This window comes from Lissotriton helveticus, chromosome 6, assembly GCF_964261635.1.
Source record: "Lissotriton helveticus chromosome 6, aLisHel1.1, whole genome shotgun sequence".
NCBI lineage: Eukaryota > Metazoa > Chordata > Amphibia > Caudata > Salamandridae > Lissotriton > Lissotriton helveticus.
Genome location: NC_136067.1, coordinates 968,868,948 through 968,896,810, shown reverse-complemented (window position 1 = coordinate 968,896,810; position 27,863 = coordinate 968,868,948). Strand labels below are relative to the sequence as shown.

The 27,863-nt window shown below is 46.3% G+C and overlaps 1 protein-coding gene across 1 annotated transcript in view; it reads left to right on the top strand.

Annotated features, from left to right (window-relative positions):
* CRIM1 (cysteine rich transmembrane BMP regulator 1) overlaps nt 1-27,863 on the top strand; it is a 937,771-nt gene that overhangs the window by 725,834 nt on the left and 184,074 nt on the right. Inside the window, exon 9 of the mRNA XM_078648622.1 lies at nt 25,917-26,073. Within this exon, the coding sequence (XP_078504748.1) occupies nt 25,917-26,073 (157 nt within the window). The remainder of the gene's footprint in view (nt 1-25,916; nt 26,074-27,863) is intronic.

The window sequence follows — 27,863 nt, the reverse complement described above, 5'->3', positions numbered from 1 at the left end:
GGTAGTCTGTTGTGGGTTTAAACAACTTTGGAGCTCTCTTGCCAGAAAAGGAAATATTACTTACCTGGAACAATTGTTACCCAGCAGGAGTCCTGTCTTGAGATTCATGACACTGGTGGGAAGTCTCCATGTTTTTTCCAGAGGTGCAGGCTGCAGAGGTTCCAGAGGTACATGCTTTGCTGAAGGAATTAAAATGGCTTCCATTGAGCTCTGCATTCTGGTATGCCTGCATCACACCTGTCCCGACTATTTAACAGAGCCTACCCCTTTTAAAACAGCGGTGCAACTAGAAGGGTATATTATTACAAAGCAGAAAAACAAAAATGTTTAAAAAATATGTCTCGGATTCCTGCCTACGATGGGGTAGCATTGAATCTAGGGGGATTCTATTGCTGATAGTCTGTGCCATTGGTAAGTAACTTTTACTTTGCATTCTGCAAGATGTGTTCATTCTATAAGCACATCTCATGCACCTGGGCAGGTCTCTGAGCCAGACAGAAGAGTGAAGAAATGGTTCTACTAAGCTTCTGCTTGCGTGTCATTAGGCTCCTTGGTAACGGAGGTTGTACGTCACTCGCACATAAACTCTGCATATGGCACTGGATTTTTTAATGAACAGCTTTGCAGACTCTCACTCAGATTTTTTTTTTATCAAAGCATACGTAAAATATCAATATTAAGGAGTAACAATTTCAAAATTTCATAATATTGCTAAATTTTCCAGCAAGACGAAGCTAATCACAGAATTATGTTGCCCATCTTCCTAAAGACCGCAATGTTTTTTTTTATGGATTTTGTCCCCATTTCACTTGTACACTTTCCTGTTTTAGAAAAAGGCTGCCCTTTTTTGGGCTCTTGTTAGAACATGGGTTTTTTTCTTGCTTCACGCTACTGCTGCTTATCCTTTACTCAGTACAAACATCTATATAGACCAGACTTAAAATCCCTGTGCGCCTATCATTTCCCTTGTTAGATCATGTCTAGATAGTTCGTCAGCATACATTATTTGACATTTGCAGTCTAATTCCACGCTATTCAGGCGCCAAACATGCAAGCTGGTAGAAGTAGGCTCAGTACAAAGCTGCTGCCACAGTCGTAGTTTTCATTTACTACTGCAGGAGAAGTAGCACCTGGAGCCCAGAGGTATGTGGGGCTCGCTGTCCAAACACTATGCGATTTTCCGTGCATTATGGCCCATGGCATCCATGCTACACCGCAGTCTTCTGGCAGAAACACAGTCCTCAAACCATGCCTCCTTGATGCCTACAGCCAGCGTGTCACTAAAGATTCACCAGGACCAGTCCTAAGAATGGATAATACTAGATGAGTCCCCAAGCCTCCAACAGAATGGAGGTGCAAGATTGCACCTGCAAGCATCCAGTGCTGCCCCTTTGCAAAGAGGATTCATGCAAGAAGATAACTTTGCTGCGGATGAACCAAATGCTCTTTCCAGCCTGCCCATTGATGCAAAGTGTTGCTTCTGCATGTTGATGCCTTTTTATGGTCTGGCTTTACAGCGCAGATGTACCAGACAATTATATGTGCATAACCAGAGAGGGGCTTTGGCTCTGCCTACATGTTGTGAGCCAAGAGTACATGTTTTGATTGGGCAGAAGTTGTGCACTGCCCTCCACACATTTGTGATCATTTTTGTGTATCTAGCTGCCTAAACTTGAACTGTGAGGGACATACACCACATTGTAAAGCTACTAAAGAGTCTTATATTTTACTCTGGCAGCAGGACCGATCGGAAGAGGGCAGTCACCAACCTACATGGATTTTTTAGGTCTGGCTTGACAGTGCAACTGTTAGTGGACATTTTAACCTATACTATTATTATTCTACAGTTCTTTGTCCCATTCAAATGCATAATCATTCCCATACTGCCTACTTGTAATGATTCACAAACCTATTGGAATTGCCGATGCTTGTAACAATTGTAGAGACTGAAGAAGAGACCGTATAAATGATTTTCTCAAACTTGAATTCAGTGCGGCACCGACTTTAGCTTGGTCAAGACATTGAGTTGCGACCTTCAGAAGTCCAACACATTTTCAGAGCCTTGGCTGCCCTGGTACTCAGCCATGCTGGGATCGATTGATATTCCTTAAGCACAGCTGCACAGATCTGTCTCTGCCGGCCTCCACCGGCCTAGTGCCTGCTCTACTGGGATGTATTTCTTAGAGGGGTTTTTTGTGGTGACTCGGATAGTTGCTTTTAAAAATGTTCTCCAGAGATAAGAGGCACGCCATCAATCTGATGCCACAGCTCTCCGATCCAGGGTTGAGCGTCTCTCTGTGCGTAAACTGCACACAGATTTTAGAGCATGTTGCCCGTTCAGGCAATAAAAAAAAAAATACGAGGGGCAGGGCATAAAATATAAATATGGCTGGAAGTATTTCACAATTTCTCTGTCAGCTGCAGCAAGCTCCATGACAGCTTCGGATGAGATTGATAACGAGGGCCAGCCGGAGAGAGACGACTGAATTTCTAATTGTGGAGTGTGTTTCTGCCGGCAGAATGCTTTACAAACACCCCGCCACGCGGGCTCCGGGGCACGACTGGCAAGGGCGGGAGAATATCCGATCAGTCTGACCTTGCCTGGCGAGCCCGTTCCAGCGAGCTGCCGCTGCTTGTCCGGCCAGCGGGGGGCGCTCTCTGTGGTGAAAAGAATCACGGCCACTTGACGTCGCCACACACTGCTTGGACATGACACCTGCTTGATTGTCGGGTTGCATGCTTTTGTTGGCTGTTGCTTGGTGTGTGCAGATGCGGGCAGATTTTATTGTCTCTGTTTTGCCCATTAGTTATTTATTCAGACATTAAGAGCACTGTTCCCGACTGAAAGCTGGGAGGAGCGCGCTCGAGCGTTCCCGCCATGCTATGATGCCTTACCTGTAGCAGACGTGGCAACATTATTAGATCAACAAGCATTTACAATGCAACGGTTTCGCCTTTGGAAAAGTTAGAGCTATTGGCATTGTAAATGACAAAATTTGTATTTGTGTTGGTTTTGAAAACAGATAAATAAATGGCATTGTCATTTACATTGCCAATAGCTAAATAGATAATTAAAGTCCCATAAAAAAGGTCACGCTCAATAGTGGCCGAGTTTACTCACGTGTGGCATCGGCTTGTTCCAAAATTCGAAAAAAGGGGCAGATATACAAGCCTCTTGCGCCACTTTTAACATGGGAAATGTGACTTAAAGTGGAGCAAGGGGCTTGTAAATCTGCCCCATAGTATTTAAGTGGGCATTTCCCTTGTAGATATAACGCCTGCCTTTGCTAAAGTTACATCCTGCCTGTTGCTTCAGGTCTGAAATGTAAAACCGGAAACCAATGACATGTTGGGCACTAACACGGGCTTCTAGTCAGACGACCCAATGATGCGCACATCACTGTGTGTGGGAATGGACATGTACATGTGCAAAATGACCATGCGGCACCTTCAGGGGTGGACTGAACAGATCCCCCAAAGGAGGTGAGTTTTGCAACCTCTAGTTTTAACTTTTGCGCCTCTTCGATTTTCCACCCCCTATCATCTAGGCCCCCCCGCTCACTAGGCACAATGATAGACAAAGGGACGTTTGGCACTAGGGTCAACGGGCGCTTGCCTACGGCAGTGCCCCATTTCTACGCTACCGGGGGTTTGTTGAATGTGACTCTACAGAGCTAAGTATATGGACTGCTTCATACATGGAGAGAACTCTACTGGGTGTCGGAGCTGTCTAACTCGTGCGTCCCGGTAATAAAGTTCACAGACGAGTAGCAGGCTATTAGCAAATCCACCTGGGCGCTGGGGAGGTCGCAACCAGCCATGTGCGCCTCATCGTAATTCCCGGCGCATCCGAGCACAGCCGGGCTCGCCGCAACACGACACCAACGGGGTCTAATTTTGGTTGGTAACAGTTACCCGGCACAATCCCTCCATACAGCCTTCCTCAAGATGCGGGTCTAAATGGGCCCTATTGGGATCCACTCATGACATGCCCGTGGCCAAAGGCTCGGTGGTGAATAATTTCACTCGGCTGCCTCGACCTTGCCACCCGCAATACCGTGATTAATCAACCGAGGTTGCTGCGGGTCATTGAACCGGGCATCCCGCACTTCTAAAGCTGCCCCAGCGTGCAGAAGCCGGGGCGGAAGAAACCTGTCTGTGGGGCCGAAGGGCTCTCATGACACTCCCCCCGCAAATGCTGGCTCAACAAACGGAGGCATCAGCATCGCGTCCCTCGCTACTCCCCAGTACGCCCACTTGTGTAGATGGTGGGGAGAAATTCTACCCTGGCCCATCAGGGGTCGAACAAGTGACCGTAGGCCACACACTTGTGTACCGACACCTTTACCCGGACCAGCTCATTACGTACACCTCTTTGCATAGGGAGGCGAAGAACTGCGACGTCGCTCACCGCGCGCTGGAGCTGCACCCTGGTGAGCCTTGGGCTAAGTCCCGCTAGTGTGCGCTCGCTGTCAGCCGCCCCCAGTTCAATGCTCCCATATGGGGGGCAAGGGGGGGGCGTGCGCTGGTCCACGGCCAGAGCAATGGTAATAGTGTACTGGCAACGTAGTATCGCCCCCTCAGATCTGTAGCTTGAGAGAGACCCGGTCAATATTTGTTCCCAATTCTTGGAAATAGGAGCGGGCCCCAGCAGGATTTGAACTTGTGACCTGCATAGAACACACACGTTCCTGCACAGTTACTAAACCCACTGAGCAGCCAGAATGGAGCTGGTCGCCCGTGTAAATTGGGGGAATAGCGGGGTTAGGATAGCCTGATCGTCGAGAGGGCCGCAAACACAGCTACACTGACTAGCACCAAGCCTGCGGCCTCCTGTGGGGCCGGACAACAGGGTATGCAGTTGGGGCTGAGTACCACGTGGGCAACGCCGCAAGGTGTAAAAGAGGGCGGAGGCAGTGCCTGCACTCACCAGCCTCATGTATCCAGAAAGACACGCACTACGAGCAGAGATGGCGTCGTGCCAGGCGACAAAGGGGTTGTTTAACTTAAATATCGTTATTCATAACTGCCATGTTATGCCGGACACTGTCTGAAAGCCCCTAATGTTCAGCACACCACGCAGGCCCTGAAGCCCTACCATTGAAAGTTGTGAAATGAGGAGAGACCTGGAGTGAGGTGTCTCGAATCATTGTAAAGCCGTGAATGCAAATATAGTCTAAGGCTGGCATTAAGAGAGTTACTATTGTGCAGCCTCGGGAGAGGGGTCTTTCTTGTCTCTTTCGCTATCGTACTTTTATCTCTTGGCCTGATAATGTCATCCTGGGTGGGCATTGGGGATCAAGTGTAACTTTTACCACCACACAAAACCCTCCGCCCCTCTATCGTTAGCTGAGGGGCGTGTTCTGGCAAAAGTGATTCAAAGCAACAGCACTGCATCATCCGCACATGAGCAGCAGGAACAGGCACCCCCGCCCCAGACATAATGCTGACGCATCCCTCCCTACAACAAACACCTCCCCGGTAATGGGCCTCAGGCTCACTAAACTTCCTGACGGCTCGGATGCCACCCGACACGAAAAGGTGTGTCCCGCTTCAAGAGGGAGGGCATGGCGGCCAGATGAAGTCACGCAAAAACTAGCCGACGCCTGTGGGGTTTTACCCATAGCGGTCGGGCCCAGTGCGCTGCTTGCTGCCCTTTGCAGTATTGCTACTGGAGCCCGCAGAGGGCTGTTAACGGGCTGGGCCATGCCTGGACGGTGGAACGAGGAGCTAGAGAAGCTCCGTCGTGTGCAAATGCGTGGACCGGGCTGCGCAGCGTGAGGCCGGGAAGCTTGACCCCACCCCCAATCCCTAGCCTCAAACCCCGACCGAAGGCGCCAACCCCGCGGGCCTGGGGGAGGGGCGGACCTGTGAGTTGCAACTGGGACGGGCCCCACAATGGCAATGGCCTATGTGGTGGGCCCTAGGGGCGTTTTGGGTGATTAACTCACCTTGCTTCGAAACAGGACGACCTCAGGCACCGTGAGCAGCGGCCCTACCAGACGGCGTGACGGGCAGCTACTTGCCCGTGGCCAGCCAGTTATCGCTCACTGCCCCACAGCAATCCCAGTAGGGGTAGGGAAGGTGGCCCGGGGAGGACGAGTTTCCCTGCCCGTGACCTCCTCTCACTCGCGGCACGCCTCACGAGGCTCGAGGGGGGGACATCGGAGACCCTTGCAAGGCCTCAGCCAAGCTACCACCGGCCTCAGCGGGCCGCCATGCCCAGCTGCAACCCCAGAAGGGGGGAGCGGGCACGAGGGGGGCTATACACACGGACTCACCGAGTTCGTGCAGAGCGTCAGGCAGCAGGCTGATCGGCGGGTCAAAGAGGGAGGGGGGACGGGCACACGGAGAGCGGGAAGGGGGACGGCGGGAGGGGGGACACGGAGGAAGGCAGGACAGCAGCAAGCACTCACCACGATTGCACACTGTCCCCGAGGCTCCTAACCGGGGGGTGAGCCAGAGATACCAAACGCCCAACTTGCCACGCTGGTACCCGCTAACTATGCGGGTGCCTGCTGAACGCCACACGACTCACTGTTTGTATCCTTTATGTAACGCATGTAAATCCAAGTCCTTATGTTTACAACTGGTTCTTATGTAAAGCGCTCTGACACCTTCGGTTAAAGTTCGCGCTATATGAAATTGCTCAATTAAATAAATAAACACCCCCGCGGCTGCTCCGCGTCTTGTCTGGGGAGAGACCCGTTGCCCTAAACTTCCTACTCCCCAGTTGCCGCTGCTTGTACAGTATCACGGCACTACAGTACTCAGCGACCCAATGGAGTCTCATAACGCTTTGTTGCTTTACCTGCAGACACCCAATCATTTTTCTTAGGCACGGGGCGAAAATTCTTCAGAATGGAGAGTGCGGGCATTGTTCCCACTACCCCTCGCATGCTATGCGAGCGCTCCCCATTTTACCCGTTCAACCGTGTGCTCTGAAAGGGGTTTGTTTTGCAGAGTTTTATATGGTGCGAACTAGACCTAAACCGAATCGAGTATCATAGCGCTTTGAATATCACTGGGTACGTTACATGCAAACACCCATTCATTATTTATTAGGAGTGATTTGCCCAGAATTACAGGATGCTACCGAGCCTCGAACCCGGTTCCTCCCGGTCCGAGATCAAGCGCCCTGGCCGCTCGACCAACTCCTCTTTCAACAGCTGTTGTTAAGCGTACCTTACGGCGACATACTTTACCTGTCGAAATCACAAGGTAAACTAACGGGCAACGCCTATACTACGCGCGGGGGCACTACCTCATGGTCCGAAGCAAGGACTCACCATCACGCCGCCCTTGAACAACGTTGCGGGCAATCATTTCCAGTTCCCGTACTTCACCCGTGCCGGCCCCCACTTACCGTGAGCGCGCCGGCACGGTTACGGTGCGGCCACGTGGGACGCCCTGTACCAGCCTTACCACCACAGGTGGGAGAGCGGGCACACAAGCTTTCCGCTCGCCCCCGGACCACAGCGCCTTCCTGCGTGGGAGACTCGCCCGAGTCCCTCACGATATGCGAGCAGCCCCCGCAATCAACCCTGCAGGGACTGTACCATGGCCAGGAGGTGGACGGTTATGCCATGTTTCCCCCCAAAGCCGCTCTAGGCGCTCTGCGTGCCCCGTGATGCACACTCGTGCCATGCCCCACACACCGCAGCCCAAAGCGGCGCAACGAGTGCGGGGTGGTCCACGCTTCCCCAACAGCCACTACATGTTCGCCCAGCTGGAACCCCTCCAATGGTGGAGCGGGCTCGGTTGGTGAACATAAAAACACCCGTTTATTCGCCTTGTCTGCCCCTATCGTGGCCAACGGGCGGCGCCACTAGAATCATGCGACTGGGAATTTTCAAACCTGTGGCAAGGTTGGCCAAATTATGCGGCGTATTGCGGCACATCGTCTGTATGCGACTCATCGGATATAAATTGAGTGCGGCAGTGGGACCTAGGGGAGCGTTTTGGGTGATTAACTCACCTTGCTTCGAAACAGGACGACCTCAGGCACCGTGAGCAGCGGCCCTACCAGATGGCGTGACGGGCAGCTACTTGCCCGTGGCCAGCCAGTTATAGCTCACTGCCCCGCAGCAATCCCAGTAGGGGTAGGGAAGGTGGCCCGGGGAGGACGAGTTTCCCTGCCCGTGACCTCCTCTCACTCGCGACACGCCTCACGAGGCACGAGGGGGGACATCGGAGACCCTTGCAAGGCCTCAGCCAAGCTACCATCGGCCTCAGCGGGCCGCCATGCCCAGCTGCAACCCCAGAAGGGGGGAGCGGGCACGAGGGGGGCTATACACACGGACTCACCGAGTTCGTGCAGAGCGTCAGGCAGCAGGCTGATCGGCGGGTCAAAGAGGGAGGGGGGACACGGAGGAAGGCAGGACAGCAGCAAGCACTCGCCAGAGGTCGGGGCAAATGATAAAATGAAAGGCGGCCCAAAAAAACCCACACAACACGCCCCCAGCCGCATGACGTGTCCAAAGGGGCTGGATGAGAAAAACATCCCAGGAACGCCCACGAGTCGCCTCGCAGGATGACGGACGCCTCTGTTTGCCAATGGCTAGCGTCCATTTATGGAGCTAGCGAATGGGAAACAGAGGCGGGACGAACATCCATACTGTAACTCAAAAGCTTTTGCCCTGGGCGGGGCACTAGTGCCCTCGCCAGGTCGAAACCTAAAAAGGAGTGAGCTTTTTCTCACCACTTTCCCCCCTATTAATGTTACCCAAGTAATTTATTCTCAAAAGGCGAGGTATGCGGTCTGCCCACCGTGATTCAGACCAAAGGCTGTGCACACACGCACTCTCACCGACAGCCGGTGCCCATAGCTACTAGGCCAGTGAGTGGCCTTCAAACCTTTTACCCCCCCCCTCCCCCCCATTAAAGAAATACAATTCTTCTGTCCCCCCCCAGATTTTTCACAATTATTCTATTAAACGGCAAATCTTTAAATATGTCTCGACTTATTTAAACAGGAGACTTGTTTAAACATTGCAGTTAAATTATGTTACCATGGGATGTATGACGTTACAACGCATACTTTTAGCACGCATACCTTTACAACGCAATTTTTACAACGCAGGAACCATTACAACGCATTTTTTTACATCGCAGATACCTTTACAACGCATACCATTACAACGTAAGTATTGGTAAGTATATAATATTTGTAAAAATTTAAGTAATTAAAATTGATATAATTTAATTTAATTTTAATTTATTATTTATTTAATTTTATTTTATTTAATTTAATTAATTTAATTTTATTTAAAACACAAACCTAGCCTTGAACCCTAAAAATACCCCTGTACCCCAAAACCCAAACCTAGCCCTGAACCCTAAAAATACCCCTGTATCCAAAAACCCAAACCTAGCCCTGAACCCTAAAAATACCCCTGTACCCAAAAACCCAAACCTAGCCCTGAACCCTAAAAATACCCCTGTACCCAAAAACCCAAACCTAGCCCTGAACCCTAAAAATACCCATTTACCCAAAAACCCAAACCTAGCCCTGAACCCTAAAAATACCCCTTTACCCAAAAACCCAAACCTAGCCCTGAACCCTAAAAATACCCCTGTACCCAAAAACCCAAACATTTTTAATATAATTATATACTTACCAATACTTACGTTGTAATGGTATGCGTTGTAAAGGCATCTGCGATGTAAAAAAATGCGTTGTAATGGTAGTTCGTTGTAATGGATCCTGCGTTGTAAAAGTTGCGCTGTAAAAGTAGTCCGTTGTAATAGTTGCGTTGTAACGGTTGTTTACCGTTACCATGTTACCCAGCTTGGATATAAATGACAAAAGAAGCTAGTGATGGCCCATTACAGACTGGATTACTGTTGCTCACTTTCCCCCACCGCTTAAAGCACTGCTATCGGCATAATGCTTTTTCCAGGAGGCTAGCGCACACCGCCCCCCCCCCCATCACTTGAGGACCCCCCCCTAGTTTGAAACCCCTGCACTAGTCTATATTCCTCTGCTTACAGGAGTGCTGATTCTGATCCTACACGCCACTGAGATGGAATTCTTCTCTGTCCTCAAGGGTACAGAAGCTGATTGGAAGCCAGCTACCATTTATTAGTTGATCGAAACCCTAGCCACTTAAAATTAGCTCAAAAAGTTAATGGACAAATAAGTGATTTATTATGATTGCTCGCTCAAAATCAGAGGCTTGCTCCATACTATGTACTCATGTCCTATTATGTGTTTCTGGGAACACTTTCCATAGGGTGGTGTATTTTTCTGTACGCCATTGAGCTAATGCCACAGGCATCTTTGATTTGCTTGCAGAAAGGGTTCATTGAACCTGGAATGCACCTCTAAGGGCATATCCATATTATAGTCCAAATTACTTGATTATCCAGCCTCAAAGTATATGTTGGTGAAAAAGTACACAGGAAGATTGGCTGACCAGTCTGGTATGACTTCTAGTGCGGGAGGCGGCAAACATTGTCCCAGTGAACATCTTTACTTTCTTCATCACCCTACTTTTCCCCACAAGTCTACTGCACAGTTTTTTCCTCGTTTTATCTTAATTCCATGACATCTCCCTCTTTGCCTATCAGATTATTCCCAAAATGGGTCATCAAAAGTTTTGCAGTTTGTCAAGAAACTGTGTGCCGCTTTTCGGTTCTTTTAGGGCAAAATCCAAACATTTTGTTCACCTCAAATTTTAATAGAGCACACACATTTATCGAAGGTCCCAAGAACATTTTGTCCATTACTTCATTTCCAGGATACATTCACAGTAAGGTCTGCTTGGTTTCCCTGCTTCACTGGAGTAAAGCTGAAAATAAGGTTGAATTTTTTGGTTTAGAAAAATCAATAGCAAGGACAACCAGTAAGGAAAAAAGAAATGTTATCAACCCAGATTAAACAAAATATATTAATGCTTGTGGAGATAGAAAGCAGATTCACCCCCAAAATTATATTTTCAGAAATCCAATCCGTATTACAAAACATAAAATATGTTTGAAACAAAAGAAAAAGGGTAAGGACAAAAAAAATGAAACATTGCAGAAGAAGTGGGCAGGAAGTCAAAAGGTAGGCAGTGGAAAAGACAAGGTTGAATACAGGGTGCATAAGGGAATGTACGTGGTCACAACCCTTCCAAGCAGATACATGTGTGTATAGAAGCAGGTGGGAGAGCAGTGAGTGTATGGGGAAACAGTGAGGCACATGTTCGAAAAAGGCATTTTGAACCAAGTGCATTTTAAATGGAATTCAGTGACGTCTCTTCCGCTAAAGCGGAGGAGTGTCGCCCCACTGCTCTTTGAGCGGCGCCCAAAAAGAATAATAATATTAAAACAATGTTATTTTCATTTAATTTTTCAGTGTGGATTCAGAGCCAGGTTAGGGCGGGGCGGGGCTGGGCTTACCAGAGCAGAGGCAGAGGAGTGGTTTGCACTCTGTAAATCCACATGATAGTTTGGCTGGCCTTCTTGGGCTGGCCAAAGCGTCATGAGCACTTAGCATGTTCTCCACCCGGCTGTGTTGCACAGCCGGGTGGAGAACTGTCATTTAGGCAAACAGACCGCTCAGGCCAATCACGACACTGCTGTCATGCTGGTGACAGCAGCATCATGATTGGCTGGGGGAGTCTGGGATACTGTGTGCTTCCGTTCTGTGCTGCTGAGTGAAGAGTACGGAGGAGAGGCAGTAGCGTTCACAGGTAAGTTTTCTTTCTTTTTTTTTTAATCTCACCCTATCACCCCATTTCGCAGCAGCCGCTACTGGTAGAAACGCACATTTTTAAACATATTTCCATTGAATTATTTGAAAAAGTTCTTATTTGAACTATTAACATATATGCAAAAAAGTATCAGAAAGATACTGACCGGCAGATAGTAAAATACTTTTGCCTGTATATGCAGTAGATTGCGTGAGGATCTTCAAGTTACAATGGGACCATTAGGGACAGACTTGCAGGGGGGAAGTCGAGAGTAACAGTAAAATATTCCCTAGAAAAACGGTGGCAAATCATGTATCTATATCAAGTATGAAGGGCATGGACAAACCTCATAATAGAATGAGTTAAAAACATGAAACACTGGGAAGAAATCATAATTGCAAGCGCAAAGACAAAGGTGGAGAATAAGTTAAATAAGTGGTGTTCCAGCAGGAATGGAAATTGGTAGATTAGATGGGCATCTGGAGGTCTGGCAGGTAAGAACTATTGGGTTGATTGTTAAAGTGTTTTATCACCTAAGCGGGTGCAAAGTTACCACTTTCTGCAAAAAGCCTACGGCAGACTTTTACATGCACATATTTTACTCATGAATGTGTAAATTCTCCTCCATGATTCAATTTCTGTGTTCGCAAATTTAGTTGTAGAGTCTGATTCGTGGGTGTTCATGAGTGGGTACAAGTCCGTGAACTCATAAGTTTGTGGGTATTCACCAACAATTTGCAGGTACCTTCCCACCATGTTAACAATTGTAAACTCACTCTCGCCTGAGACTGTTATTATGGTTTTCTAGAGCGGGAATTGTAAATGGAACACCATGATACTTAATTGAGATCTGGGGATAGTGGATTCTCAACAGGGAAGAAAAATATATTCCAAGTGGAGAAACAAAAAAAGTACCTCTGCACTGTAGTGTTGTATTTATATACGCGGGGAATTACACATGAAGGAATTGTTTCTGTGCTCCTGGAAGTCTTGGACTGACTAACAATTTTCTAGCATTGATCTTATAAATGTTTGTCAATCCTCATAAAGTAAGAAATTTGCTTCAAACATGGATGTAATCATGCGTAAGTAAATCCCTCTCCCACCCACTTTCACCGTTTGCGATTCTGGCTCTATTTATTAGCTGAAATATTCATCTTGATGTGGCCAGATCTTCCTCCTTCTTTTTCAATGCATTCCGCCTCAGTTAACACTACTGCTTGAGGGACGCAAGGCGCCTGAAATATAAAATTCATGTCGCTTTCTTTAGAGTGTAGTTTAAGGTTTGTGGCGTTTCTTGAGACATTCAGAATGTTACTTGCTGCACCAATTAACCCCTCCCCTGCTGGTGACGGAACCACTCCGTTATCAGCTGCGGTCGCGCTGTGCTGATGACGGAGCGGTTCCATCACGGCGCGCCTGCGTGGCGCGGCGCGTTCTATTGAGCGGGCGGGGCCGTGACGGAACCGCTCCGTCACGAGCACAGCTCAACCGCGGCTGGTGACGGAACGGTTCCGTCACCAGCATGCGCCGCCCGCCCCCTTAGCACTGCGGCGGAATAGCCGCCGCAGTGAAGGGGTTAAAAAGAAATGAAAAAATATACAAACGGAGCACTGTCCTATCATTTTCAGTCCTCGAACCAGCCACTACCAGCATTAAATAAACGGTAATGCTCTGGTGATGTTTTGTGAAGGCACCCTTTGGTTCCTGGATCTACAACTATATAAAGTCCAAATATATATCCTTAGACAGAAGTTAATGGTTGGAGGAACATAAGCAGATGAGATTCTAGCTCAAATCCCGGAACAGACTATCTAACCTGTTTGTTTTGCATAATCTAGTCTCCACAATTTGCGCTCTAAATTCGTGCTTGATTTACTTAAAAAAAAACACACACAAAAAAAAAACTTTTAACTGGAGTCTGGCATCAGCACTGCCAACTATCGGTGTTTTTGAATACCAAGGCTGCCTAGTTTTTTTCAGTCAGAGGCATAGCTAGAGCTTGTGGCGCCCGGGGCTATCCCTCAGATTGCTGCCCCAGGGGGGGGGGGGGATGCTGGGTATAAATGTTCCTGCATGAGACTCGTGTACCTTGACATCAGGAACTGTATTTAATGTAGACTGCTCAGTGGGCTATTGCTTTTGCGACCGAGATCATTTTCTTACTTGTGGTTCAGCCGCATCTGCGGCTGAGCAGGAAGACAGGATGACGGACTTAGACATGGGTGTAAAAGCCCCTGCTCAATAGTTACTTGTCTAGTACCAGTTTTGACTCTCGATAAAATTGTGCATATAGGGTTAAAATGCATGCTGAAAAAATCAGCTGCTTTGCATCTGTTTCAAAATGTTAGAGTTTCCCCATAATCAAATGGGTGTAATTTCTGGTATTTATACGTTTCGTTCATCTTTGAGTGATTTTGACCATGACAAAGTGTTACTCCTAGATGTTGAAATGTCATTTATAATTACAATGAAATTCTGAAAGTGTTACACATAGCAATCAGAAACCTTGGTAGCTATGGATGAGTTACAGACTCAGCCACCCACCACTTTGAACCTGCTGCTCTCCTCTTACCTCACTCGCTCCAGGGTCTCAATGGCAGGCAGGAGTGGTTGGCTTGAACTTCATTCCCCTAATGACTGCTGCCGTACTGCAGCAGCCAGCCAGACTCAGTCCACAGCCAGCAAATCGCCCAAATCGCCCAAAGAACTGACTGCCCCAGGCCAGAATTGACTCCTCACGAGAGCGTAGCGGTGAAGGGCGTAACGCGTCACTGCTACGTTCTCATCGCGAGGGCTGGTCAAAATGTCACCACAGGGCCGTCATTGGTAGCGCTTGCACGCTACATGATTGACGGCCCTGGAGGCTGGGACAGGACCAACAGTCAAGCACACACAAACGCGGGACTTTCGGCAATTTTGAAAGCACTGCAGGCGCTGGGGCACTAGCAGTTACTACAAACAGCAAGAAGCAGGGCAGGTATGCGCATTCCGCGCAGCTTTGCACTTTTAAACTGCGCCGCGGCGGCCTTTATCATTTATTTGGGTCTGGACACTGTGTTCACAAATAAATTATAAAGGCCGCCACGGCCGCAACGGGCCACCAGTGCCGCGCGGCCGCCTAAAAACTAGTGCCGCCTGGGGCGGACCGCCCCTCCCTAGCTACGCCACTGCTTTCAGTTCGTGCCTCTTTAGGGCTGCCATCCTAAACTTCCTGCCACTTCATCTCACTCTTGCATAATCTTTGTATCCCTCTTCATCACTCTTTCCTCTATCTTATCTTTTTGACCTGCTTTCCACCTTTTATGATTTTCTCTGTCTTTCTCAAAGTATGATGATGAATGAAAGGTTGCAGTCGGTATAGGATAATCTCCTTTTCCTGCATGTCAACCAAGATTTTTCAGCTTTGCTGAACCCTATATTATTGCTGACTTTAGAACTCTGTGCACTTTATCCTTGCTAACCACTTGTAAACTGCCTCTGCTCTCCCTTTCAAAATGGTCGAATTAGCATATTCCATAGTGGTATATTTAACTTGCCTATAAGTCCCTGGGACATGAGACCAAATGTACACAGGCCCTGGCCATAAAATGTCACGAGTGGACTGCAGCCAATATTGTGCCATCCATTATAGTGGCAACGCAAACGTGGCCCCAGGCCGACCATTGGTAAAATGAGTTGCAGTAGTGCCAGTCATCTCACAAATTAAGGACTGCTGCAAACCTGTTTTCCGTCTTTATCAGGGTTCAGATCTTCCTTTTTTACGCAGTATTTACTGCTAGTTCATATTCATGAACCATTAAAGCAGAACTCCCATTAATTTGGAAATGTATTTTACTTGTCCATTGAAAAACAAAAAAACTGCTTCTGTAGTATGAATAGTGTTTATCCTTCCTGCAAGGCCCCCAGGTTAACATCCTACTTCATCCACGTCAGACGCTAGGCGTGCTGCAGGCATGAAAGTGCATGCAGAGTGCTACATGTTCAGATTCATGGAAGTTACTCTTCAAGGAAAAGCACACTGAACCGTATTCCTGGGACACATCCTTATGAGTCTTTCCCCTTAATGTTACATTAGATGTTTCCCTTAACCCCAGTGTATGATTGTGGTTAACCTTATTGTTTTTTTAATTTAATTGCATTTAGATAGCCCTTCATACCACTGACGAGGTGCCAAAGTGTATTAGACGATAGGTAGCATGCTACACCCAGAGGCAGTGCTTTGGTGGAAGAGTGTTGAACTGCAGTGTGGCCTATATCGAAAGCATTGTTATTGGTATTGTTAACTTAGTCTTTTATAGCGCCAACTCACCAACAGGTCTCTAGGCGCTTAAACAAACAGCAAGCAACAATACATGAGGAAGGAAGAGAGCCAGGGACCTATAATAAAATTTATTTAACTGGATCAAGTGCCTCCCTAAATAAAAAGGTTTTTAACAACTTCCTAAAACGCAGGAGATTCGCTTCTTTCCGAAGTGATTCTGGTAGATTGTTCCAGATCTGCGGAACCAAAACCGAGAAAGACCTGCCGCCTTTGGTTTTTAACTTATAACAAGGGCAGACCAAAAGCTGGGATCCGGCGGACCGCAAGACTCGCTTGGGGGTATATAACTCCAAGCGCTCTTTGATATACACAGGAGCCTGCCCATAGATGGCCTTGTGGGCTGTACACAGGCTCTTAAACTCCACCCTCTGTTCGATGGGGAGCCAGTGTAGCTTGAGTAGTAAAGCCGATGCATGGGATCTTCTAGGTAGCCTGAAGATCAGACGCGCCGCGTCATTCAGGACCACCTGCAATCTATTAATCAAGATTTTAGGTAGGCCTAAATAAAGGGCGTTCCCATAATCTAGCCTCCAATGATGGTGGCCGAGACTACCATACGGAGTGCGGAAAAGGAAAGAAGAGGGGCCAACTTTCGTAACTGTCTGATCAAGCCAGTACACATCCCTACTACTGAGGAGATCTGACTGGTCATAGACAACTCATTATCAATCTTAATTCCGAGACTTTTTACTTTGTCACTCGGTGTCTGTGAGGGTCCTAGTTCCTGGGGCCAGTAGAGATCACTCCAAGGCGAGGCTAAGGTGGAGACCACCAATACCTCCGTTTTTTCCGGATTTATTTTCAACAGATTGTCCGTCATCCAGCTAACCGTATGTCTGAGGATGTTCTGAGCGCTAGTTTGTGCCAAGATCGTATTATCAATACTCAGCAACAACTGGGTGTCATCAGCGTAATTAAATACGCGGCAATCCATGTTCGCTAGAGAGTCAATCAACGGCTGGAGGTACAGGTTAAAAAGCAGTGGGGATAGTGCGGAACCCTGAGGGACTCCGCACTCCAGAGTACCCACTTTAGAAATGGCATCCCCCAGTTGGATCCTCTGGGTCCTGCCGGTCAAAAAAGGTTGGAGCCACTGATGGACCTGACCCTTTATCCCAAACGCAGCCAATCTGTCCAATAGCAGGGAATGGCTGACAGTATCGAACGCCGCTGATAGGTCTAAGAGTATCAGGGCGCTCGGTTTCTTACTGTCAGCCATACCTCTCAACTCATCCAGCACCGATAGCATCACCAGCTCGGTGCTGTGATGTGCACGAAATCCCGCCTGACGCTCCTGGAGAAGATGGTGCAATTCCAGGAATGATGAGAGGGACCTCAGCACATGTTGCTCCAAAATCTTGGACAGAAAGGGCAGTTGAGATATCGGCCTATAGTTTTTTAGAATGGCCGGGTCGGCTCCAGGCTTTTTTAACAGAGGCCTCACACGTGCCTCCTTGAGACTTGATGGTAGATGGCCAGTCTCCATTGAGCTGTTAAGAAGGGAGATAATGTGATTTTCCAGGATAGGGCGCGCCAAACAAAAGACCTTAGGGGGACACGGGTCCGCTGGGGAGCCTGACTTAATGTTGTTCATAATCTGCTCAAGGCTTAGAGAGTCCAATTCAGGAAACTTAGAAAGATATACTTCGGGGGAAAACTGAGCTTCTTGTGACGGACAGGGGCCCTTCAGGGCACTCTTCTTGATCTCAGAAAGGATAATTTCCACCTTCTCGAGAAAGAAGCTTTGAAAACTGTCGGCAGTTATTGTTATTTCCGACGTTTCTGGGTTTTTGCTCAGCTCAGTTAAGATTTTAGATGTTTCCTTCTGAATATTGTCCGCTTGACTTATACGAGTTTCATAAAAATCTGCTTTTGTAGCCCTAATCAATTTCTTATATGACTTAAGTGAGATTCTGTATTGTTCCCTGTCTGTCCCGTCTTTCGTTCTCCTCCAGATCCTTTCTACACACCTGAGTTTCTTTTTGTGGTCCCTCAAAAGCGGAGTAAACCATGGGGCGCCTTTTACTATTCCTTTTACTTTTTGTAGTTTCTCAGGTGCTATCTGGTCGATTGCCTGACTCAGATTCCACATTAAATCCTTATAGTCCTGGTCTAAATCTCCTTTTGAAACTAATGTTTGGACACGGTCAGGAAGGCTACAGGTCAAGGCTTGTGAATCCACTTTTGTCCACTGCCGGACTTTTTTCGACTTAGGGTTTTTTTGGGGACAAATAGCTTTCAATTGGGATCTCACAGCTCACCAGGTAGTGGTCCGACCAAATACAAGGTACGATATCCATAAGGTTTACCCTTGGGTCTGATGTCCAGATGAGGTCTAGGATATTCCCCTTGACGTGAGTCGGGGCATCCACAAGCTGTCTGATCCCCAATGAGGACGTAGTATTCTCCAGACGTCTAGTTGGCAGGTCTTTTTGAACTTTATCCCAATGCATGTTAAAATCTCCTGTCACCACAATTTTTTGATATCTAGTGCATAAATCCGACATAATCGGAGCAAACAAATCATTAAAAACTGACGAGGAGTTTGGGGGACGGTACACAGTGAGGATCACTAAGCATGAGTTATTCAGCATGAACTTCACTCCAAGTGTATCAGCTAATTCTATAGTTTTAGCAATTATTTTAACAGCTTTTAGATTTTTCTTAAACAGAATTGCTACCCCCCAACCCCGGGCATTTTCCGCACGGTTGTGCCAGACCGCATCAGAGTTACTGGGAAGGGCAGCTATAATATCTGGCAGGGAGTTTTCACCCAACCATGTCTCCGTGAGAGTTAGAATATCAATAGCATCATCCTGAAGAAGAGTAAAAGCCTCAAGATGGTGCCTTTGAAGAGACCTAGTATTTAAACAGGTTACTTTCAAGGAGAGAGGGGTTAATCTGGAATGATCCCTGCAAGGTCGGAGAATATTTAAATCATTTAATCTGGTCACAATAACAGGATCCAGAATCTGCATGCCCATATCCATATCTCGCCGATCCTTAGATGAAAATACCTGTCGTTGACCAGAAGGCCTGGCCCCTGACCCCGACCAAGCGCGGACGGGCGCAGACGGGCAGGACTCTGGCGAAGATCCGGCGCGTCCGCTGTACGCGTCCGCTGCGCGGAGTCATAGCCATCTTATTTAAGCGCTGCTAGAGCGTGTCACCCACCTGACCCTCACCCAATATGGCCGCCAAAGAACCGGGAACCAGCCCTCGGCGTCGATACTCGGTCAAGAGCGGTCCAGAGGCAGAGGGAGGGGGGAAAGGGACACAGAGTGCAAGGAAGCGCTAAAGGAAGTCTCCAAATGCTTATTAAGTCAAGTGATTAAAATACACGAATAAAATGCAGTCGAATGCAAATCTCACAAAGTAAAGGAGAGAGACCTCCTGGCTTCCGCCTCAGGAGGGAAAAGTTGCTGCTATTAGTTGTCATTGAAGTATTGTGTGTGAGTGATCAAAGTAGTATTGCAATCTTGTCCTAGGTCACGGTGCCTAGGCGTGTAATGGAAAGGAAAAGAGTGAGAGAGAGAACATATGGACATCACCCAAATTGAATGTTGTGCCTGCTTGAGGGAGTCTGTAGATCATTCATGAATAGCCCGCATTAGGTCCTGCATACGGGCAGCTATGCAGATGCTCAGATGAGCGACCCTCAGGTCAGGCTCTCATTGTATATGATCTGAATAGTGATGTATTAGAAATGATGAAGTGAACCTACAAGCGTACACAGGAGTCATCCAGTCATTGAGTCCTCTTTAGAATCTGCCCAGAAGTAATAGTGGAGTTTGTGTTCCACACTCCCACCCAGTTAATATTAAGGAGACTTAATTTGCAGGAACTGGAGAATCCAGATCTCACATTCTCGGACAAGCCCATTAAAGAAAAATGAGCACAGCTAGGTTTATCAAGTTCTCAATTTTACAGAATTATTCAGATATCAAAGTTATCATTACAGTAATTATAATCAGGGAATTAACATAAGTCAATAAGTCAAATCATAATAATACATCCTAAATGTAAAAGGACCAAATGTGATTAGCCATCATAAAATCAGCAACAGTTCTCTCTGTTCTGAAAAGTTAGCAGAACAGAATAATAATAGAATTGTATTTATATAGCCCTTTCATACCCCTGATGAGATATTGAAGTGAACAGTTCCTTCTAAACTAAAAATCAGCTCTTTAAAAATGTGCAGTGCAAAATGTAAAAATATCTGCACTCTAATAGGTCTAAGGAAAAATGTCTAGAGCAAAAATCCTAACATTTCTAGCGCATTTAAATGAGAAACGACAAGTTAATACAATGGGCTATTCTGCATATTAATAACAACACATTTAGCAACCGAGGTTTAGCATATTACCATCAAACTATTTTAAATACAACTCCTTGGCTATGAACGCTTAAAATAATGCTTTTGTATATTGAGAGACACAGTGGCTGCCACTGAATTTAAATGATTTTCTGAGAAGTAAAGGAAAGAAATGCTTGTACATAACATTTAAACTCACACTCATTAATGTGGCCTACTTCGACCTGGTTATGCTAACTGAACCAAATCTATATTAAGCAATTATTTTTCTAATGGAAACTAATTTTCCACATCCATAAGTGTGCATGGTCAATGGCAGTCATGGTTCCAAAGTCCAGACTGGTGTGCTCCAAAGTATCAAAACAAAATAAGACAAATTTGAGAAGTCACGGGTTGAGGCTATGATCTAATGCCCAGCTTGTCATTGGTGTTCCCCCTCCTCCCATGAATAGTTGGCAGTGCCAGTCAGATTTCAAACTTTGCTTGCTGAGTCCACGAAGAAGCCACAGAGGAGAAGCACATGCCATGCACTGGTTTGAGGCAGGCAGATAAATACCCATGGGTCAACCCACAAGGGACAGAGGAGCAGCCCGTGATGTACTCTGGTTATAGGCTTCCGCCATAAATGACCTTTAGGGTCCACTCAGAAGCAGTTGAGGAGGGGCTCCACAATATACACTGGTTACAGGAGCCGTTGATACAGTGGCGGCTGCTAAGGAACGCGTATGGCCGGCTCGGGGGGGGGGTGCCTGGGGGGTTTGAAATGTAAAAATGGTTACGGCTGCCGCCTCTCCTCTGTCCTCTTCCCTTCCTCCTGACTCCCTGAAGCAGGAAGCTCCCAGGCTCCCCTATGCCAATCAAGATACTACTGTCACACGCATGTGAACAGCATCGCGATTGACCGCTCAGGCAGTGCCTAGGAGTCTAGACAGTTCAAATGCTAAGTGCGCATGATGGTTAGGCTGGCCCAAGAAAGCCAGCCAAACCGCCATGCGCACTTAGAAGTGCCCATACCACTCCTTCTCCTGTGAACCAGTCCAACCTCACCCTGCCCCGACCTAGCTCCTGCAGAAAAATTAAATGATAATAACAATGTGTTATTGTCATTTTATTTTTCATTGTTGCACTGCTCTGAGAGCAGTGGGTTGACGCTCCGCAGAGGAGCCGCCACTGTGGGGATAAGTGCTCTATGTAGTCAATTTGAAATGACCCAATGGCAGCAACTTATCGAGCATCTGGCATTCCCAGTATTAACAGCTCTAGTGGTAGGGTAAATGTGAGAAAGGAAGATAAACAGTAAAGCTTAAGGACTTGGGGAAGAGAATGATTCATTGGAGAGATAAATGTGGGTTAAACCATAAAGATCCGGGAGATGGATCGGGATCCCTAAAAGGTCTCAGAAGGAAAACACTGAGTCTTTGTTTATATTGTTAAAAGTGTTCTTTGCCATACCCTTTCTTTGAGGCAAATTGGAATTGTATTCTGTAGGTCGTGTAGTTGGTGTCTCTTTTGGATTTTTACTGGCAGTGCGTCGTGCCCTTGCAGGAGCAAGTGTTTTGGCCCCAGGACTTTCTCTGCACTACAAGCCTCAAACCGATTAGTGCCTTCAGTGAATCGACCTTTACCCTCGGTGCCCTTCACCACATGATACCTGGAAGGTGGAACACCCAGAAGGCTGTGAAGAAAATCTCTACTACCTTGTAACATGATTTGCTCCGATGGAACAGGTGGCTTTTTTGCTACAGATAATAATCTGATATCCCATACACAAAGATCTCTCTATTATTGTTCATCATCTTTCAGCCACCCCAGGTCTTTGGCTTATGAGAATCCGATTAAAGCTGTTATTTCTCAGTGAATTCACCAACTTTTCGTGTACTTTTTCCTATGTGCTTTCTCTAAGAACATAGTGTTTTGTAACTGCCCACAGATCAAAAAGTTTTCTTGCTGCAGTTCCTGAAAATGGGCTGAAAATATAGTTAATCTTGCACCGTCCAGAAGAAGAAATCTGATATAGGATTTCAGACATTGAGTGTTGTCTAATGAAGGCAGTAAACAAGACCTACTGTTTCTCCTCTAACACTAGGACTTGTTTTGTAACAACGCATACTCATCCTGGGCCAGTCACATCATCACAGTGCCTCATTCAGTTCACTGTGGGTGTTCCGATTTGTGCACAGAATCACGTTTATGTCCAAACCAGAATTTACACTGGTGAAGTAATTGTGCAAGTTTTTGCTGCATACAGTTTGTCGGGTACATCCTGTCAGAAATTGCGTACCTAAAATGCGGCAGATTCCAAGTTTTGCAGGTCAGAAACTGGGAAAACATGGGAGGTTATTGCTTTATCCTTCATTCCAAGGTGCAGAAATTGGAATATGGGGCAGTGGCCACGTGCGAAATGTGAAGAGTCAGTGGTCTTTGAGACTCCTATATCTCACAGATATTCATTGGCATGTGCTGAATGACCCCACCCCCGCTCAGATTGGGAAGGCAGGCAATCGGGCATTGGTCGATGGGCCGTTTTTTAGAGCTCTGTAAACCGTCTCAAAAGACTGACTTTCTTTTCCAGTCCCCGCCAGTCCACTTTAATGTGGCCACTCCCCTGCCATGCTGTAAATTGAGGCTGGGGGCCTGGTATTGCTTTAGCCTTTGGGGTATTCTCACCGTGGCCCCTGCCTCGCGGGCCCTTCCAGAAGCAGTGTTATCCCCCACCGGGCCATCACTTTTTGGCCATAGCGGAGGCAGGGAGGGTGGGTTGTGTGCAGTGGCCTCATGAGGGGCAGGTTTTACTGGGTCATTCTCACCTACCCCAACCTTGAACAGCAGTAATGTGATTTTTGACACCTCTCTTGCCAGGTAAATGCCCTGAGGCTATAATGTGCTGGGGAGAGGGTGAGGAAGAGAAGTGGCCTCCTAGCAGCCAGGTGTTGTGACCTCATCCCCAGTGTCTATTAGGACTTGAGGTTAGAGGGTTGCATACAATTGCACTATGGTCAGAGTTGCAGATGTTGAAACTAGGTTTGAGTCCCAGCTCAACATCCTGTGATTCTGGGCAAATCACTTAATCTCTATACCGAAAATGAATTTGATCTTGTGTAATGAAACTTGTGCTCATGTACATTGCTCCAATGACTTTGGGCCGAGTTCACACTATACAAAACTTTAAAAAAAAATAACCAGCCAGATTCCAGTGAGACTAAACAGATGGTGATCCATGAAAGGGATGATCAGGGAATGTGGGACACTTTTTTGAGAGTGCCCGGGTCCAATTGTGCTCCCCAAAAAATGGAGTGGGGGACGCCTGAAGGTTTAGGAATTGGGTGCTGTGCCACTGGGGCAGCAGGGGCTTACATTACGTCCCTGATGGGGAGGTAACACTGCACCTGGTGGTATCTGTTTTACTAAAGCATTAGTAGCTTCCAAGAGAGCAGGACACTAAGAGCGAAGGCCAGAATGTTATGGGAAGTAAAGCATTATGGGAGGATGACAATAGTTAACTTTTGAGGCAAACATTGCTGCTTGTTTTTGTCAGTGTTAATAATCCGTGGTTTGTACTAATTGAAGTAGTGTTTCCTGTTTTGTCAGTGTTAGTAATCTGTGGTTTGTACTAACTGAAGTAGTGTTGTCTGATTTGTCAGTGTTAATAATCTGTGGTTTGTACTAACTGAAGTAGTGTTTCCTGTTTTGTCAGTGTTAGTAATCGGTGGTTTGTACTAACTGAAGTAGTGTTGTCTGATTTGTCAGTGTTAATAATCGGTGGTTTGTACTAACTGAAGTAGTGTTTCCTGTTTTGTCAGTGTTCGTAATCGGTGGTTTGTACTAACTGAAGTAGTGTTTCCTGTTTGTCAGTGTTAGTAATCGGTGGTTTGTTCTAACTGAAGTAGTGTTGTCTGATTTGTCAGTGTTAATAATCGGTGGTTTGTACTAACTGAAGTAGTGTTTCCTGTTTTGTCAGTGTTAGTAATCGGTGGTTTGTACTAACTGAAGTAGTGTTTCCTGTTTGTCAGTGTTAGTAATCGGTGGTTTGTTCTAACTGAAGTAGTGTTGTCTGATTTGTCAGTGTTAATAATCGGTGGTTTGTACTAACTGAAGTAGTGTTTCCTGTTTTGTCAGTGTTAGTAATCGGTGGTTTGTACTAACTGAAGTAGTGTTTCCTGTTTGTCAGTGTTAGTAATCGGTGGTTAGTACTAACCGAAGTAGTGTTTCCTGTTTTGTCAGTGTTCGTAATCGGTGGTTTGTACTAACTGAAGTAGTGTTTCCTGTTTGTCAGTGTTAGTAATCGGTGGTTTGTTCTAACTGAAGTAGTGTTGTCTGATTTGTCAGTGTTAGTAATCGGTGGTTTGTACTAACTGAAGTAGTGTTTCCTGTTTTGTCAGTGTTAGTAATCGGTGGTTTGTACTAACTGAAGTAGTGTTTCCTGTTTGTCAGTGTTAGTAATCGGTGGTTAGTACTAACCGAAGTAGTGTTTCCTGTTTTGTCAGTGTTCGTAATCGGTGGTTTGTACTAACTGAAGTAGTGTTTCCTGTTTGTCAGTGTTAGTAATCGGTGGTTTGTTCTAACTGAAGTAGTGTTGTCTGATTTGTCAGTGTTAATAATCGGTGGTTTGTACTAACTGAAGTAGTGTTTCCTGTTTTGTCAGTGTTAGTAATCGGTGGTTTGTACTAACTGAAGTAGTGTTTCCTGTTTGTCAGTGTTAGTAATCGGTGGTTTGTTCTAACTGAAGTAGTGTTGTCTGATTTGTCAGTGTTAATAATCGGTGGTTTGTACTAACTGAAGTAGTGTTTCCTGTTTTGTCAGTGTTAGTAATCGGTGGTTTGTACTAACTGAAGTAGTGTTTCCTGTTTGTCAGTGTTAGTAATCGGTGGTTTGTTCTAACTGAAGTAGTGTTGTCTGATTTGTCAGTGTTAATAATCGGTGGTTTGTACTAACTGAAGTAGTGTTTCCTGTTTTGTCAGTGTTAGTAATCGGTGGTTTGTACTAACTGAAGTAGTGTTTCCTGTTTGTCAGTGTTAGTAATCGGTGGTTAGTACTAACCGAAGTAGTGTTTCCGCCCCCACGCCACCTGTTTTAACTCTCTAGTAATGTAAAATGCATGACTGGAAATGATCTTGAGTTTGTTCACTGTCGTGTGATGCGTCGCTGCAGCTATGGAACAACATGAAGCGTTCTTCATTATGGAGGTGTTCTGGTTGGTCTCTAACGTCAGTACTAACACAATCACCTGAGAAACTGTCACTTTCAGGAAATGCGCTCCATTGCGAGGGGATTAAGTGGGCCCGTATTGTACAACTAAAAGCGCAGAAATGACATAAAAGGGTTTTAATGTGCCTCAAAAAGTGTTTGCTTTTATCACCTTGTCTTGAGAGAAAAGGGCTAATACAAAAAAGTGCTTTTTGTGCTAGTCTTAAAAAGTATTCCGGAAGGAAATACAGTGCAAGGCTCAGGAAAACAAAACTATGAACACCAAAACTGTTAGTGCCTGGAGGGAGTGATGCCGCCAGCCTTAGCAAAAGTGCTATCGTTATGCTTTCAATTGGTAATAGTTGTACTGTGTTTTGTTCCGATGATGCTGAATGGCGATGTTTGTTCTCCGCAGGGGAGGAGCTGTGCACGGGTCTCATTTCAGGCTGCGCCTTAGACTGTCCCTTTGGTTTCCAGACGGATGTTCACAACTGCGAGGTCTGCCAGTGCCGGCCGCGGCCCAAGAAATGCAGGCCTATCAACTGCGACAAGGCCTGTCCCTTCGGATACGTGTGAGTATTGTCTCAAGCCACATTTTGGTGACATTTTACAAATGGTGAACGTTAACCAAACACAACTTGCTTCTAGATATTCAGGCCAATGGACCTGTGTGTAGCTGGGGCGCCATTAACTTCTCTCTTCACAAGCTTGAAATTGGGCGGGGAGTGTCAGCGAACAATGAAACATTTCAAATTATTGTGTGTGGCTCCTATGACATTGATCAGAAGCCCAGGACTGCAAAAAGGTCATAAATGCGCAGTTCAGGATTACTGTTGTAGGGAAAAGATACAACGTTCACCATAGAGTTATAAAAGAGATGAGTATATTTATTATTAAGCTACAGAGATCAGCTGGTGTCCCTCTCCAGGCTAGCAGGCAACTGCCCCCCAAGCAAAGAGAAAGAACACATCTGTAATGAAGAATCCAAAAGGAATGCACAAGTTAAAGGGACAGTGCAATGAATGTAATATAAAAGTAAAACAAGATGCAACATATCCCCTTTCCTTCACTTGTTGTGAAAAGAGAAAAATTAAAAGAAAACAAATTAAAAAAAAAAACAGCTATGGATCATCACAATAATAATCACGTAAGTAAGAAGGGGTTTTCCTAACCCTTCTTGCTAAACTGCTTTCTCCACTGACATCAACCACATCCTTCCCCCTTACAATCGCATCACACACACTATTATTGACATTTTTTTTTGTAAAGGGCCACCCTTCTAAGATTCCAATGTTCACCGTTACACAAAATTACATAACCATCACGGACAGATTTAACCTTGAATGGCCCCCTAAACTTTGTCAAACCACCACTAATCCGTCCAGGTTTCACTTTTACCCAATCATTCGCCCTGACTTTCCGTGTGTCCTGATGTGCCACCTCCACAACCTTCTCCTCACCACCTGGATTTCCCAAACCAATACACTCTTTCATCCAAGCTGGAATTAACTTCGTACCAGCAATGCGTCCCCTCATCACAGTAAATGGAATCATTCCTGACGAATAATTTTCAGTCGCGCGATAGGCCCAGACTAACTCATCTACCATGCATTTCACTGCACCACCTGTGGTAAGAGCCATTTGAATTGCTCCCTTCACCATGCGGTTCGCTCTCTCAACCATTCCGTTCCCCTGTGGGTTGCACAAGGATGTTCTACTGTGAACAATGCTGCAAGCACTCAATAATTTTGCCATTTCATCTGAGGTTAACTGAGTCCCATTATCAGTTATTAATTTCATGGGAAACCCTTCTTCTCTAAAAAAATTCTGTCAACAAGTGAATCGTCGCCTTAGTGGTTATCTCCTTGCAAAACTTAACGATTAGCCATCTAGAATAGACATCAATCAATACAAGGGCAAACCTCAAATCCATATTTAAACAATTGAAAGGACCAATAAAATCCAGGCACACGGAATGCCAAGGAGCATGAGGATCCTCAATAGTGCCATGAGATGACTGACTGCCTAGCTTCAACCTCTTCTCGCTCTCAAAGCAATCAGAACACCTCTCCATGGTTGGCCCCCAAAAATATTCCCTTCACCGCTTTTTGGTGAGGGACTGTCCTAAATGACCTTCGTGCGCCAATTTGAACAAGGTAAATCTCAAATCCGTCGGTGGTATAAACTTGTCGCCTTTCATTACAATATTCTCCTCCCTATCCAAAATAGACAATTCGTCTATAACTTTAAGAAAAGGTCTAACCACACTCTCAAGAGTACTCTCCCGTCTTATGCCCTTCACTATCAACTCCTTCACTTTACACAACACACCATCCCTTGCCATACTCTCATTCCATTTCTC